This window comes from Lolium rigidum, chromosome 6 (genome assembly GCF_022539505.1).
Source record: "Lolium rigidum isolate FL_2022 chromosome 6, APGP_CSIRO_Lrig_0.1, whole genome shotgun sequence".
Classification (NCBI taxonomy): domain Eukaryota; kingdom Viridiplantae; phylum Streptophyta; class Magnoliopsida; order Poales; family Poaceae; genus Lolium; species Lolium rigidum.
Genome location: NC_061513.1, coordinates 220,591,340 through 220,605,265, shown reverse-complemented (window position 1 = coordinate 220,605,265; position 13,926 = coordinate 220,591,340). Strand labels below are relative to the sequence as shown.

The 13,926-nt window shown below is 43.7% G+C and overlaps 2 protein-coding genes across 2 annotated transcripts; one reads left to right on the top strand and one right to left on the bottom strand.

Moving 5' to 3' along the window:
• The first annotated feature begins 3,518 nt into the window (after positions 1-3,518).
• Positions 3,519-7,919, top strand: LOC124663777. The gene is made up of 8 exons (XM_047201439.1): positions 3,519-3,621; positions 3,738-3,804; positions 3,889-3,955; positions 4,068-4,210; positions 6,046-6,245; positions 6,350-6,383; positions 6,478-6,603; positions 7,473-7,919. Exons 1-8 carry the CDS (start codon positions 3,574-3,576, stop codon positions 7,661-7,663), a joined length of 876 nt encoding a protein of 291 aa, XP_047057395.1. The 5' UTR covers positions 3,519-3,573; the 3' UTR covers positions 7,664-7,919.
• A 916-nt stretch (positions 7,920-8,835) lies between these two features.
• On the bottom strand, positions 8,836-9,671 carry LOC124668239 (ubiquitin-conjugating enzyme E2 20-like). Its single transcript, XM_047205414.1, has 3 exons — positions 9,221-9,671; positions 8,984-9,043; positions 8,836-8,900 (listed from the first exon to the last, which is right to left on the bottom strand). The coding sequence occupies exons 1-3, from the start codon at positions 9,669-9,671 to the stop codon at positions 8,860-8,862; spliced, it is 552 nt and encodes a 183-aa protein (XP_047061370.1). The 3' UTR covers positions 8,836-8,859.
• Positions 9,672-13,926: the final 4,255 nt, after the last annotated feature.

The following is a 13,926-nucleotide window of genomic DNA, read 5'->3' as shown; positions in this document are numbered from 1 at the left end:
TTACCACTAGTGTAGATAGTTGGGAACCCCGGTCCATCTTTCATCATCATATACTCGTTCTACATGTCATTGGAAGTAGTATCAACTATTTTCTCGGTGCCATTGCCTCCGTGTTATCTATTACTCGCTGTCGTGTTACTGTTACTACTGCTCTCATATTACTTGTTGCTTTCACATCACCCCTGTTACTAGTGCTTTTCCAGGTGCAGCTGAATTAACAACTCAGTTGTTAAGGCTTATAAGTATTATTTACCTCCCCTTGTGTCGAATCAATAAATTTGGGTTTTACTTCCCTCGAAGACTGTTGCGATCCCCTATACTTGTGGGTTATCATGTTGCTTGTAATAACCCTAAAGATATGGTCTCTTCTATCCTTGATTATTGCATAGAAAATTTAAGCAGTAATGTTATATCATTGATTATAAAGAGAGACTCAGTCATGCACAAGAATGTATCCACAATTTGCAGGAACCTGTGGAAGAAGAAATTGCTGAACCTGAAATCTCATTAGATGAAAAAGAGGAGGAGAGTGATGAACAAAAGGAGGAACAATGGATTAGCTACTCATGCCTACCTTCTAATGAGAGTAACTCTTTATCTCTTACACTATTTGATTGTCCCCCATACTTACCAAAGGAGGATGAATGTTATGTTCATGTGGATTCTCTTGAAATATTTACTATGAGTAAAACTTGTGATAATAATTATGCTCATGTTATCTATGATAATCCATGCTATTTCGATAAATCATATGATAATCCTTTATATGCGCCTAATTTTGAAATGCATGGTACTAAAGAGTTTTGCTTAGAAAATGTTTATGATAAAGCTCTAGATGATGGTCATATATCGGTTGATAATATTAATTGTACTACTATTGAAAATGGGATTGGAGGGGTTTTGACTTTATCGTGGAGCCCCATACCTCTTGAGAATGATCAATCATCTTGTTATAAAATTGTGGAAAGTGGGTTTGAATGTTTTAATCCCACTATTTTTGAACTTGATAAAAATTATGTGTTTGTAGATCATGAAAAACATGCTTTGTGTGATAGTTATATTGTTGAGTTTAGTCATGATGATACTAAAAATTATTATGAGAGAGGAAAATATGGTTGTAGAAATTTTCATGGTACTAAAACATCTCTCTATATGCTGAAAGTTTTGAAGTTACTCTTGTTTTATCTTCCTATGCTTGTCACTTTGTTCTTTGTGAATTTATTTGCATACAAGATTCCTATGCATAGGAAGTGGGTTAGACTTAAATGATCAAGTACTCTGTCGTGGCCATCCACACCATCAGTCATCCGACTTTCCCTAAGATTTACCTTACTCTTGATAGAGGACAAAGCAGATTAAACAAGACAATATGTTGTCATTTCAGAATCCTAACAACAATACATTTAGAGAAATAGTAGGAAATCTTAATTTTTTTATTTCAGAAGTAATGATAATGCTATATGTTAGAACGCCATGAATACCATTAGAAAATCTCTTGCGGTCATTTTCTAACAAAAACAAATCTCTAGGAGCTATCCAAGAAATACTAAACGTGTGACATTTTTTGAAAACATTGTGCTATGCAGTTCTGACTAAATCACTACAGTCATGCATGGTCCACTTTAAAATTGTAGGAGTGTTTGCCTACATATATTTTTCATTTAGATGGTAATATATTTGGATAATATATAAGAATAAACATATATTTATAAACAACTCATTAAATAGAACCTTTGTTCTTACTCTTTGGTGACACCAACTATTTGAGTAACAAACTAAAAATGGGGCATGATGCAACGAAACTCACGTGAGATAATTTGACACACTTCTACTGCGACAAGCTTCAAAGCTTCCAATGCACAAGCAGCAGAAACAATTGCATGGCTGGATGATATTATTGACGACACCCTGTAATCAGGAATACACATGTCATGCACCCATGCCCTCTTAAATTAAGACATTATGCTTCTTGATTCCAGGATTTATACGACTGCACATAATAAAATTGTACTTAGACATCATGATAACTGAGAACCCAAAGTAGGGCACTAAGGACACCGGCAGATCAGATCACCGGCGCAACAAATATTAGGATGCCTCCATATTCTACTAAATATGAAAAGGTTCATTCTGAAGTACCTAATATCACATCAAGATACTTTCCAAGTCATGTAATTCCCATTAAGAAGTGATGTTTTTTTTTATAATTCCTATTTTGTAGGTGGATATAATTAGACCAAAGCACCAACAGGGTATAATAATTCCTACTACATCTTAGGCCCGGAGAATAAACGGAGCAGAATATGTAACTTCAGAAATACCAAAAAGTTCAGCTATCTTTAAACCTTTTATTTGTGTAAATGGAAAATTAGACAAGAAAAGGATAGTACTATCTAAATAACATGTCAAGATAATTATCTGTCATGAGGAATCTTTTCATACCTCCATCTCCAAAGTTTCCATAATGGAATCACAAACCAAGATTTGGTCCTGAAGGCTTTCGTGAGAGAAGAAGAAGAAATCATATCAAGGAGATGCTCAATGATAAAAAATTAAAATCAATTTCAAAACAATCAGAAAAAATGGTAAGAGGAGAGAGAGGCACTCATCTGCCACCATCAGGGGAGTTCTACAACCTTTTGCTGAAGATGCCCAAGTCATCTTCTCCTCTGACTCACACGCATCCATGTCCGCTCGGCGCCTCCACTTGCACTAGGGCGGCTCCGAGATGCACCTCATCGAGCTTGCTGCCGCCGCCACCGGCGGCCTCTCCAGCGCCAACACCTTTCTCTTCTCTTCCCATGGAGGCGCTCGTGGATAGGCTGGCCCTCGCCGCCGCCTGTCTCCCCCACGCCGCCTCCTTCTCCTCTTTCCTCCTCCACGCACGTCCCGTGAAACCACTGCTCTCCCTCTTCCCTTACCAGCCTGGTTGGACAGGTAGGAGACGAGGGCATGAGAGAGGAGAAGGAAGATGGGGACATACGAGGGGGAGAGGAGCGGAGGAGGGGCTTGGCGGCGGAAAACCCAATCCCTCCCCTCCTCGAGCCCTATCCTCGCTTATTCACCGCAATTCATCAGATCAAACGACGACTGCGCGGGACACCCAGAGTCGTGAACAAGAAGCCCCACATCCACACGGGCCCATTAGTCAATGGGAACAGACTGCAAGACAGAAGTGAGAAACAAGGAAGATGAATCCAACGACAATGAATCAAAGCTGGGGTGAAAACCAGGCCAACTGCATCGGACGGCCAACGAAAAATGGCCCTTTGGAGTGGTCTGGTTGGCCGGGTAGTCTTGCGACATTTAAGAGTAGAATACAATATTGGGAGGGTGGAGATGCTCTAACCAAACTCGTAGTTTTCATTTGAACTAGGTTTGGCCGGACCGTATCCAGCTACCAAACGCGCCATCGGAGGAGCGGAGTGGAGGCAGGGAATTGGACGGAGCTGTGCGTTGCCGAACGGGCCCAAAATCCCCCCCCAAAACTCTCTTTCCCCCGCTCCGCCCGGCCCCCCCGTACCTCCGCCATCTCGCCGATTCTAGAAGCTTCCAGAATCCTCGCCCGCTCAGATGCAGGACCTCAACGCCAACCTCTACCGGAAGTACACCGGCCTCAAGGTACCGCCGCCCACCTCCTCCCTCCCTCCCTTCTATTCCGTACCCATGGCCCCGGATCTCCCCCAACCTCGTCGTCTCATTTCCCCCCCTTTGGGCCGCTGCTTCGTCCCGCGCAGAAGCGAAAGCTGCTCGACGAGGGGTCGGCGAGGGAGCTGGAGTCCGACATCAAGGAGATGTGCCAAGGTAAAGCGAACCCCGATTTCTCCCTTTCCGCGGCTGGGGATGTGTGCTTCTTTTTTTTCAGATTTTGTAATCTGGATGATGCAGGCATGAAGGAGATGGAAGGCGAGATCCACAACCTCCGGAGCGAGAACAACCGCCTCCGCGATGAGCTGTAAGATCAGAAGATGCATGTTTTGTTTTGTGCGTGCTTATCTGGGTTCCGCTGCTGTTTTGTGGGCGAATTGCTTCCTCTTAAATTCTTGCTGTTTATTTCTTGGTGCCAGGCTCAGCAAGGAGCGGCAACTTGCCGAGACGCGGACACTGTTAGTTGACACGGAGCACCAGCTTGCGGAGATCCAGGCACATTTAGCTGACAGCGAGGAGCAGCTTGCGGAGGCCCGTAAAACTTCAGTCGATGACACTAAGAGTGAGTTTCCTTGTCCGATTTCCCTTTACGGCCGGGTCCTGCTAATGCTTAGAATTTGAGAAATGTAGATTGCTGGCGTGTCAGTATAAATCACACATATATGGGACTGGGACGTGCCCTGTGAGAAATGGAGAGCGGTAATTTTTGACGGGCCAGGAGCCGTGTTTGGTTGGTGGAATCATGTAGAGAGAAATATAACCTTGTTCTGAAATCTTAGTATTTGATGGAATGGAATTATTCTAGCTGGTTGTTAGTTGTTTGGCTGCAGGCATATGGTAGTACTGATTGACATGTATGAAAACTCTTAGATCAACCTATCTTAGTTATGGTATGAATTTGAGGCAACTCACATGTCCAAGTATGTGTATTGTGTAACCAACTACTGCTCCAGACTGCGACTTCTCTAATGTTCAGGTTTGATTGTTTTAGCAGTTTCTTGTGAATATTGTTGCCACCCTTTTTTGATGTTCTATTTTGTTGGAGAGAAGTAACCATCAAAACCACTGATCTAGTGATCTGTCTGAGTTGGTTCCCCTTTATATGCAATATTTCTGCTGAAACCTGAAAGTAGAGGGTCGAAAGATTAGCAAGAAACGAGACACATCACATGATATTACCCAATTAGTTGAACAATTAGTGTGATGCTACTCACTAGTATAGGAGTCTATTCTAATTAGGCTATTTGTTCACGTAAAATTGCCTCACACATATGCCTGTATGAGTTGGCAAACAACATGTCAAAACGTAGGACTTTGAAAACGCATAGCTGAGCCTGCACCCATTGTGAAGGTGCTCTACGTGCCAATTATTTTCTTGAAAATAATCATAGATGTGCAGCATGTTATAAATGCGCACTTGTAAAAAGGAATGAAAAAAAATGACCATTTGCGAACTCTTCTCTTCAGAAAACACAAATATGTGCCATATAGTGGCTACATTAGTCCTTCATCTCTTTTTCTTCAATATATGGTCATAATTTTGATCAACTTTTTTCCACACGCACATGTTATAGCATGTTACAACCATAATTTGTGCTCCATGCTTCTTGGAAAGTCCAGGGTGCATATGCTCTAGAAATGTGTGTCGGTGCAACTAGTTACAGAAGTTCAAGTTTGATGTTTGTCAAATGCCAACTTTATTTGGTTGTGATACTGGTCTTACCCTACATCAAATGAGTTCATGATCTTCTATGTTGTGGAAGTACACCGGAAGTTAATTGTTTAGTTGATTAATTGTTGTAATTTTTTCCTGCCATATGGCCAACTTGAATAAGGAACTTAATGTTTGAAATGTCTCTCTCAAAATGTAGGATTTATAATGAAATAGTTGTTATATGCAAGTAAGAAATTGACAACAAAATGAACGGGTCTCATGTTATGTTTCTAATTATATAAGTGGTGTTTGGATGGATTATGGTGTGGAATAGAACCTCTGCTCGTGTTTATCTGCTTGTCTCTCTACTCTTTTCCAAAATATGCTTGACATTTCATTTAATTGTAATTATGATTAAGCGCTTACCGAACATTGTTTTATTTTCCAATGTTTATTATTATTATTATTATTATCCTGCAAACACAAACTTCCTTAACAAAGTAATTTATGGTAATTTTTACCTCGTTAATAGTCGGGTATGCTGAAGTGTAACAATATTCAACTTGTTTGCCGAAAAGTGATAATAATACCCAACTTATGAGGTACAAAAGTCCCCCCAAAATCGCATATACTTTGTAGATTGCCAATATATCTATTTCTATCATCCATTTTTTTAATTTGCAAATAGGTTGGTTTACCCACAATTATTTATTTATCTTGTGCTGCGGTTTTTTTTCATGCAGCAAAGGAGTTTGGAACTGAAATTTCGAGGCTTAAGCTTCTCCTTGCTGAAAAGAATGATACAAATAATTATACAGTTCCATCTGGAGTCATACGTAATCACACTCCAGTTTCACGTGCAAGGACACCAGAGTCGAACAACAGACTGTCCAATCCAAATGCCATTGTCCAGCATGGTACCTTTCGGGATGAAGCTAGAGAGGCAAGTTTTTCACAGTATTGTAGATGTATGCAAGGGTAAATGATTATGTTGACCTTTATTTGTTTTTATTAAACCATTATTTATGGTTTACATTAATTCTGTAGCTGGAATGCTGTAGAAGAAATATGCGCATCTCAGGTTAGTAACAGTTACAAGCATAGGATTATATTGCTGGATTGCAGTTTGTATTGTGCCTCTAAATTTGTCTAACTTATAAGACTGATGCTTTCAGGAAATGGGGCAGATGAAAGTTCTAGTTGTGTGTATCAGATGCTGGCTGAATCTTTAGTTGGCATGAAATTTTCATTGAAGAATGAAATGGAAGGGTTCTCACTTTGTATCTATCATGAAGCTAGTGGTACATGCAAACACCGATTCCTGTGTTTTATTTTGCTACATCTCATTGTTACAATATGACATTAGTTACTATGATTTACATTTTACATATTGGTCTTGATATTGCACATTCATGTTTCTAATTCTACATGTTACCCATGCTGCCAAGCTGGATATCCGGCTTATAATGTTCAGAAATGTCTGCCTCTTTATTATGAAAAATGGTTCTGTAAACTTCAAAATTCAGTACCTATGTTAAATGTCTGCTGTCTCCCAAAAAGAATAGAGCACATTTTCTTGTGAGCTTAGCTGTTGTTTGACCTGGCCCTGCATACTGAACACTAACACTCGACTGGATCATTTGCACAATATTGCCTCAGTGATGACAAGTTGACAACGATGATGTTACATTATGGAATTTTTAGAACACATTTCCGTCCTTTAGTTATTATTATCAGCCCATTTCATATTTCTACCTGTCAAGATCTTAAACTTCTTTGGAATCTTGGTGCACTGACATATCAATATAATTTCCTGTTTTAATGCTTAGAATAAAATCTGTACAATAAATCATGATGATTATGGAGTAAACCTGTAGGTTAAGTACCCCAATACTTTTATTTTTGAGGGAAGTACTCCTATACTTGCTCAGATGTCTTGGCTACTTTCCTGTCAACTACGGATAGAATGTTTTGGATCACCAACATCTGATGGTTACGTTTCACATCTCATTCTAGCGGCAAAATGTCGCGACTGGCATGCACCTTTGTTTGTTAACAGGGAGTTACCTCTCTTAAGATTTTGCATCAGTTGGTGTTTGATATTGAGCTGGTTATCATACTGTGCATAAAACTGAATACAGTCTTAACTGAGATCTACAAGTTATTGTAGGTTATAATTTCACCCTGACATGGTTAGAGCAAGCTGATGGCGGTGAATGGGCCTACAAATACTCTTCACTGGGCACACTGGAGAAAATCGCTTTGGAGTGGATGAAAATGCAGGACATAAGGTTCTCCATGACCATGTGCCGTGTATTCTTTCAGCGGATATCAGGTCTCATCAGACAAGGTCGACGATAGTCCTGACTTCCTTGTATCCTGTTCTGTCCTGTCCAAGTTAGCTTAGATTTACTGAACTGAAAGAAGCTTCCCTTTCTTAGGGAGCTCTAGATGTAACATGACTGAAATTGACAGACTGTTGGCAGAGCTGTGTGCTATTTGTTTGTCATTCATTGTCGATGTTTTCAGCATGCAATTGCTGCTTGGTGTCAATTGTTGTACATATCCCCTAGTTTGGAGTTTGGACAGACTTATCTCCTACAGTAGTCGCAAGTGAGGGTATACATGCTTTGTCGTGTGATACTGTGTGGAGGGTATACATGCTTTGTCGTGTGATACTGTGTGGAGGGTATACATGCTTTGTCGTGTGATACTGCGATGTGTGGTACGGCAGGCCCTATTTGGGTTGATGAAGAGCCCTGGATAAAAGAATCCATTTGGAATTATTAAATATCCCCCTTGGCATTATTCCGGCACAGAGGTTTTTGAGCGGATCAGAGTGTATTTTCCTGGCCAACCCGAGATCGAGATCCTTGTGAAACCTCGCGATTTGGTCAATTGCTCGCTTTACCTCTCAGTGGTTTGTAGGAAATTAGGATCGAAGAGGGTTGAAGGAGATTGGGTGAAGGAAGTGTTTTCACCCAAAGCACTAGGGATAGTCTGAAATAACCCCTTCGTGCCAAATGAGGCCTTAGGGCTTTTTATTCCTTCATGTTTTGGCATTGAGTTGCATCCAAGTTCAAGTGGCCGTGGCTTAATTTTGCAGCAAGTTCATTGGAGTGTGTCTGAACTTCATTTTTACTGCAAGAAGTTTTACTTTCCTATGTTTGGTTGTTGATAAGGTTGTTCCCAATTTGAGCAGCTCTACAGTAATCGTTTAACCGCGTTTTTCTAGAGGCCCCCCTTCTAGCAAGCAATGCAAGGGATCTATATTCAGATTAAGAAAAGGGGGATATATACAGATAGAATAATAAATAGGATCTATATTCTTTCGATTTGAATCATGTCGAAGTTGAATTCCTCATTACTCAAATTCAGTAAAGGCAGACTGAAACAACAGCTTGCGAAGCTGAAACAGAGAACACTATATTGAACAGCTGACAATCTATGAAAGCTATTATATGTATCCAGCAGTTGACAATGTATCGAACACCAGAATTGCGGAGCCTCCGCCGCCTCCAATCAGATAGATCCCTCGCCTCCCTCTTCCTCTTCCTCTAGGCGGCCTTGTAGAGCTTCTCCACCATCTTCCTGAATTCTGCACACACGAGAGCGAGAATTTAGACCCAAGAAAAGGGGACGGCAAAGAGGTGCGGTTGTTGTTGTTGATTGAGTGTTTACCTTCTTGATTGGCCCATAGCGCGGCCGCCTGCGTGTTGAGCGGGGAGTCGTTGTTGGGCTCTGTGTTCATCAAAGAGTCCATTCAGTAAGTCGCGCACCAGATAGATCGAGCACACACAGAGAGAGTATAATAAAACTGAAGAAACAGAAGGCCAGATCTGGCGGTACACTCGAGATGAGATGAGATGAGATGAGACGAGATGAGATTCGATTCGATTCGATTCGATTCGAACTAACCTCCGAGCAGGCTCTGGATGGAGAGGAGGATGGTGCGCACGTCGTATGCGGAGGACCACTTGTCCTGGAGGATGTCGAGGCAGATGTTGCCGTGTGTGTCGACGTTGGGGTGGAAGCATGGCGTCTCGAACCGCACCTTGGGGGGCTTGTAGGGGTAGTCGCTGGGGAAGGCGAGGCCCAGGCGGTAGGAGGTGCCCTCGTAGACGGTGGCGGCGGAGCCGTCGATGGTGCCGATCCACTGGAAGATGTTGTCCCCCTCGGGGAAGGCCGACACGCCGGGGTCCCCGCCCATCATGAGCGCCATCAGCTCCGACTGCAGCCGCCGCACCACCGACTGCCCCTCCGCGCCGCGCGCCGCCGCCGGGGCCTGCTTCGCCGCGGAGGACGCCGCGGGGGAGGACGCGGGCACGTTGCCGCTGCCGTGCGACTCGCTGTTCTCGCCCCTCGCCATCGTTCGCTCGTCCGTGCGCGTGCGTGCTCGCGGCGGTGGATCGAGGAGGAGAGGGGACAGGAGCAGATCGGATCGGAATGGAATTGGGGAGTTGGGATTGAGGGAGAGGCCGGGGCCGCGATTTAAAGGGGAATGTGATTCGCGAGTCTAGTGACCGTTGGGGGGCTGCCGCTAGCTGTTGCGATTAATCGCTGACAGACAGCTATCCCGGTGCGGCCGGCGAGCCGCCGATTCCAACGGCTAGTTCGCGGCGGTGCCAGGCTTGTGTGGCTGGCGAGTGGGCCATCGCTGCTGCTCTGCGCGACTGCGCCTGGTCACACCGTAAACCGGTGTCAGGAGCTTGAATGATGCAGCAATCGTCAGACGACTGAAATCGATGCAGTTTTGACGCTCCTCAAACACCGTCCATCCGAGCCAAAAACTGTCCATCCGATCCGAGCCATCAAGGCAGGCCATTCTCTCCATAAAGTAGGGTATTCATCATCTTAATTCCAACACGTGTTTCAGGCATGTTTCATGGTCGATTTCACTTAAAATAGTGTTTTGTTAGGTTCAGGAAAAAAAAAACAAGTTGAACTCGTGCGCCGGACAAAGATATTACCCTGCAAAGTTTCAAAAAAAGATATTACCCTGCAAACACTCGTAGTTGCAAGTGTTAGAAATTATATGTAAATCATATATACATATTGACCTGAATGTTATTTGTGCAAAATTTTGAGAAACAAATTGATCGTTCGTTGCCATTTTTTTAAAAGAAAGATTGTACAGTGAAAACTTAACATGTGTGTGGGTCGTTCGATGTGGTTAACTCTAACAGTGGCGCAGTTATACGAGTAGAGCTTTTAGCCGAAATGACAATTGAAAAAAAAATGAAGATGCCTTATCGAACACTGAAAGAAATATCCTCGAAACATAACACATGGTGTCCTCCCAATTACAATTGAAAAATGACTCAGACGAGCATACGAAATAGAATATTCGAATATAAAGGAATGGTGATAGCCCATTCAATTTAGAAACAGTTTCTCTCCTTTGTAGCAGTTTGATCAATATAATTTACTCTTTTCTACTTATACGAGTCTAAATGTTCAAACATGATGGTCCTTGTGTTGACTTAGAAATAGTTATTTCTTAGTTATCTGATAATAGCAAAACATCATGTAAGAGTATCAAAATAACTCATCCTTTGGTTACGACATGTTACTTCAATCTATAGATAAGATAAGAGTGTGACCTTACACAATTTTCACCGTTTAAGATGGATATTGTGTTTGATGGATATAGCATATTAGTGAAGATTGAACATAACAACTTTTGATCACTTTGTGCTCATATAGTTTTATTGGTACAAAGTTGTAATGAGTAAGGTTCTAAACAATGAAAACCATTAGGGTCAAGGTGACATCGTCTCTCATTGCACAAGGGAATACTAATTCTCCTGGTAAAAGATCCCACAAGTTACCACATATTTGTTCAAATACTATAAGCCTCTCTTAGCATCTTTTAATGGCTAGAAGGCTAGTTAATCAGCTATTCAACTATTCAGCTACACTATACTTCCTCAATTTCAAAATGTTAAATATAATTTTAGTTAATATAATACCAAAAGCACATGAATCTAATAATATTGATTTGCTATTTTAGATGTTTGTATTTTCTATATATATCTTATGCAAAGTTTATGCTTCACTCATTATAACAATATCTTTTTTAAAAGAGGGAATAATGTTTTTAGGGCATGCACAATGCAAGGTGCTTAGGAAAATACTTAGAAAAATAAAACAGTTTTAATTAAGCATTAGTGCTTATTTATACAAGGGAGATGTTTCCATTGATGCTTAAGAAAAAATGTTTATTTATGTAAGCACCTTCCTAGACGCTCTCCATTGTACATGGTTTAGACTAGTCACAATGCATAGTATCATATAGAAGTATCATGCGTATGATACTACTACATGTTACTATCTTCACAATGCATGGTATCATATACTAGTATCATACTCTTCATATATTAATTGTTTTGTAGAATCTCAATGCAAATATATGTACAAGATTTACTTAACATTAATTTTTCTAGTAGTATGTGCTATGATACAGTATCTACCTATGATACTAGTACCCTCTCTCTCATCCTTAATTGCACTGACACATCAGCATTTTGCATGCATAGAATGCATGATACTACCTATGATACTCCCATTGTGGGTAGTCTTAGAGAAGAAAAAGCAGCGTGAATAGTTTGACAAGGGAATTGCAAAAACCACTTAGCATTGTTGTCCCCGCTGTACATACTACTCTTTTCATCTGCATTTTGCACAAACCACTAACTTTACGTGCAATCCGTTGTGCTGAGGTCTAAATCTATATTAACATGGTTAACAACAAATCTGACGGCCACAACCCACGCCAATGATGATGTGGCATTCACGCGTTATCAACTAGCATTTTTTTTTCAAACATTTCAGAAAGAGAATATATGAAAAATCCAATCACTAAAATAATATAAATTAACAAATCTAGTAAAGTTTAAAACAATTTAGATCATTCGCTAATTTTTTATTACTTTTTGCGAGATTCGACCAAATTTTGGTGAAATTTTCAAACCAAGTATGATTGGTGATCCATGGTCGCTAGATTTGGTATTAAGCAGCTTAATCCCAGATTTAGATCTCTGTGCAACAATTACATTTAAAGTTGGTGGTTTATGCAAAATACATGTAAAGTGAGTAGTTTGTGCAAGCAGAACATCCGATTGATGGTTTATGCAATTTCGCCTAGTTTGAGGCAAGTGAGAAACACTTCAAATCACTTGACTTAAGTCAGACAACCTGGTTAAAAAAGAGCAGGGTTCATATACTGTAGGCTTTTTTCAAGACAAATCTTTGACCCCCAAAAAAAAGAGCAGCAATATCTCGAACCGGACCCAGTGGCCCGAGAGGCGGACTGAGATCCAGTGCCCTGAGGTTCATCACAGGGCACAACGTGCCCCGAGCCCTCACATCCACCATTCAATCGCATCCAACGGACAGGAGACAACCATCGTTCCCAGTTGGTGCTTAGGGCATCTCCAACCGGGCGACCCAAACGGATGGCCCAGCGCGTCCGTTTTGGGCCGTTTGCGTGGCCAAGCGGACGCGCGGACAGCGGCCCGCGTGTCCGTTTGGGTCGCGCGCTGCGCCCAACGCGCGGACGCATCGCATAATCGGACAAATACGAAAAGAAACGAAACATGGAAATTTTAAACGATATTTCATAAACATATGCCCTATTTTGGGCAAAATTTATACATAGCCCTATTTTGGGCAAATAACTGGCAAAAGAAGCCCTATATGGCTTTTAAATTTAAACTAAAAACCCTCTATTAGGGTTTGGTCGGCGGCGCGGTGGCCGCCGTTGCGCCGCCTAGCCCCTGTGGGCAAAGTCGGCGTCGTCGTCGTCGTCGACGACGTCCCCGGCGGCGAGGCACCGTTGTGGCTCGACCGCGCCGGGACTCCGGCCACGGAGACCACGGGGCCTCCTCCCGTGCCGAGCGGGGATCCGGAGCGACCCGAGGTAGCGGCGGCGCACGGAGCGGCGCCTCCTCCCGAGGCGCCGCCGCCTCTCTGCCGTGCGCGGCGCCCGGCCTCCCGGCAGCGCCGCTCCTCCGCGCGACGCCCGGCCTCCCGCCGCCGCTCCTCGCGCGCTCCCCGTCGGCGCGGCGCCGGCCTCCTCCCGCCGCGCCGCTCGTCCTCGTCCCGTCGCGCCCGACGGGCTCGGGCGTAGAGCTCCCGAGCTCCGCTCCTCCTCCGCCGCCCGCGCCGCTTCCTCCATCTCGAGGTACGGATGGCATCTCGAAGGTCCGGCCGCTTGGCCTCCTCCTCCGCCGCCGAGATGAGCTTGGCGGCGCGGATGTCCGGGTCCTCCTCCGAGGACTCGGGCTCGCTCGAGCAGCCAGCCGGCGGCGGTTGCGGCAATGCCGCGCCGCCGCGGCGGCCTCTCCGATGTGGAGGCCGCCTCGGTTTCTCGCCGATGGCCGCGCGCCGGCGGAGGCCGGCGGCCGCCGCCGCCTCGTCGTCGTGGGCTCCGGAGCGAAACCGCGCTCGGGGCCATGGCGGCGGTTTCGCCGCGGAGTGGAGTGGGGACCGGAGTGGAGTTCCGCATCCCCTCTAGTCCCCATTTAATACCCTCCCGGGTCACCGCCAGGTGGGCCCAAAGGAGACGAGGCGACGGATGCCCGGACGCGAGCGGACGGCGCGTGCCATCCGCGGCCACGCAA

Excerpts from the sequence above, each read along its gene's own strand:
- LOC124663777 (XM_047201439.1), top strand. The coding sequence starts at position 3,574 with ATGCAGGACCTCAACGCCAACCTCTACCGGAAGTACACCGGCCTCAAG. Across the intron at positions 4,211-6,045 it reads TTCAGTCGATGACACTAAGA|CAAAGGAGTTTGGAACTGAA; the intron begins GTGAGTTTCCTT and ends TTTTTCATGCAG. Across the intron at positions 6,384-6,477 it reads AAGAAATATGCGCATCTCAG|GAAATGGGGCAGATGAAAGT; the intron begins GTTAGTAACAGT and ends TGATGCTTTCAG.
- LOC124668239 (XM_047205414.1), bottom strand. The coding sequence starts at position 9,671 with ATGGCGAGGGGCGAGAACAGCGAGTCGCACGGCAGCGGCAACGTGCCC. Across the intron at positions 9,044-9,220 it reads CATCCAGAGCCTGCTCGGAG|AGCCCAACAACGACTCCCCG; the intron begins GTTAGTTCGAAT and ends TGATGAACACAG. Across the intron at positions 8,901-8,983 it reads GCTATGGGCCAATCAAGAAG|AATTCAGGAAGATGGTGGAG; the intron begins GTAAACACTCAA and ends TCGTGTGTGCAG.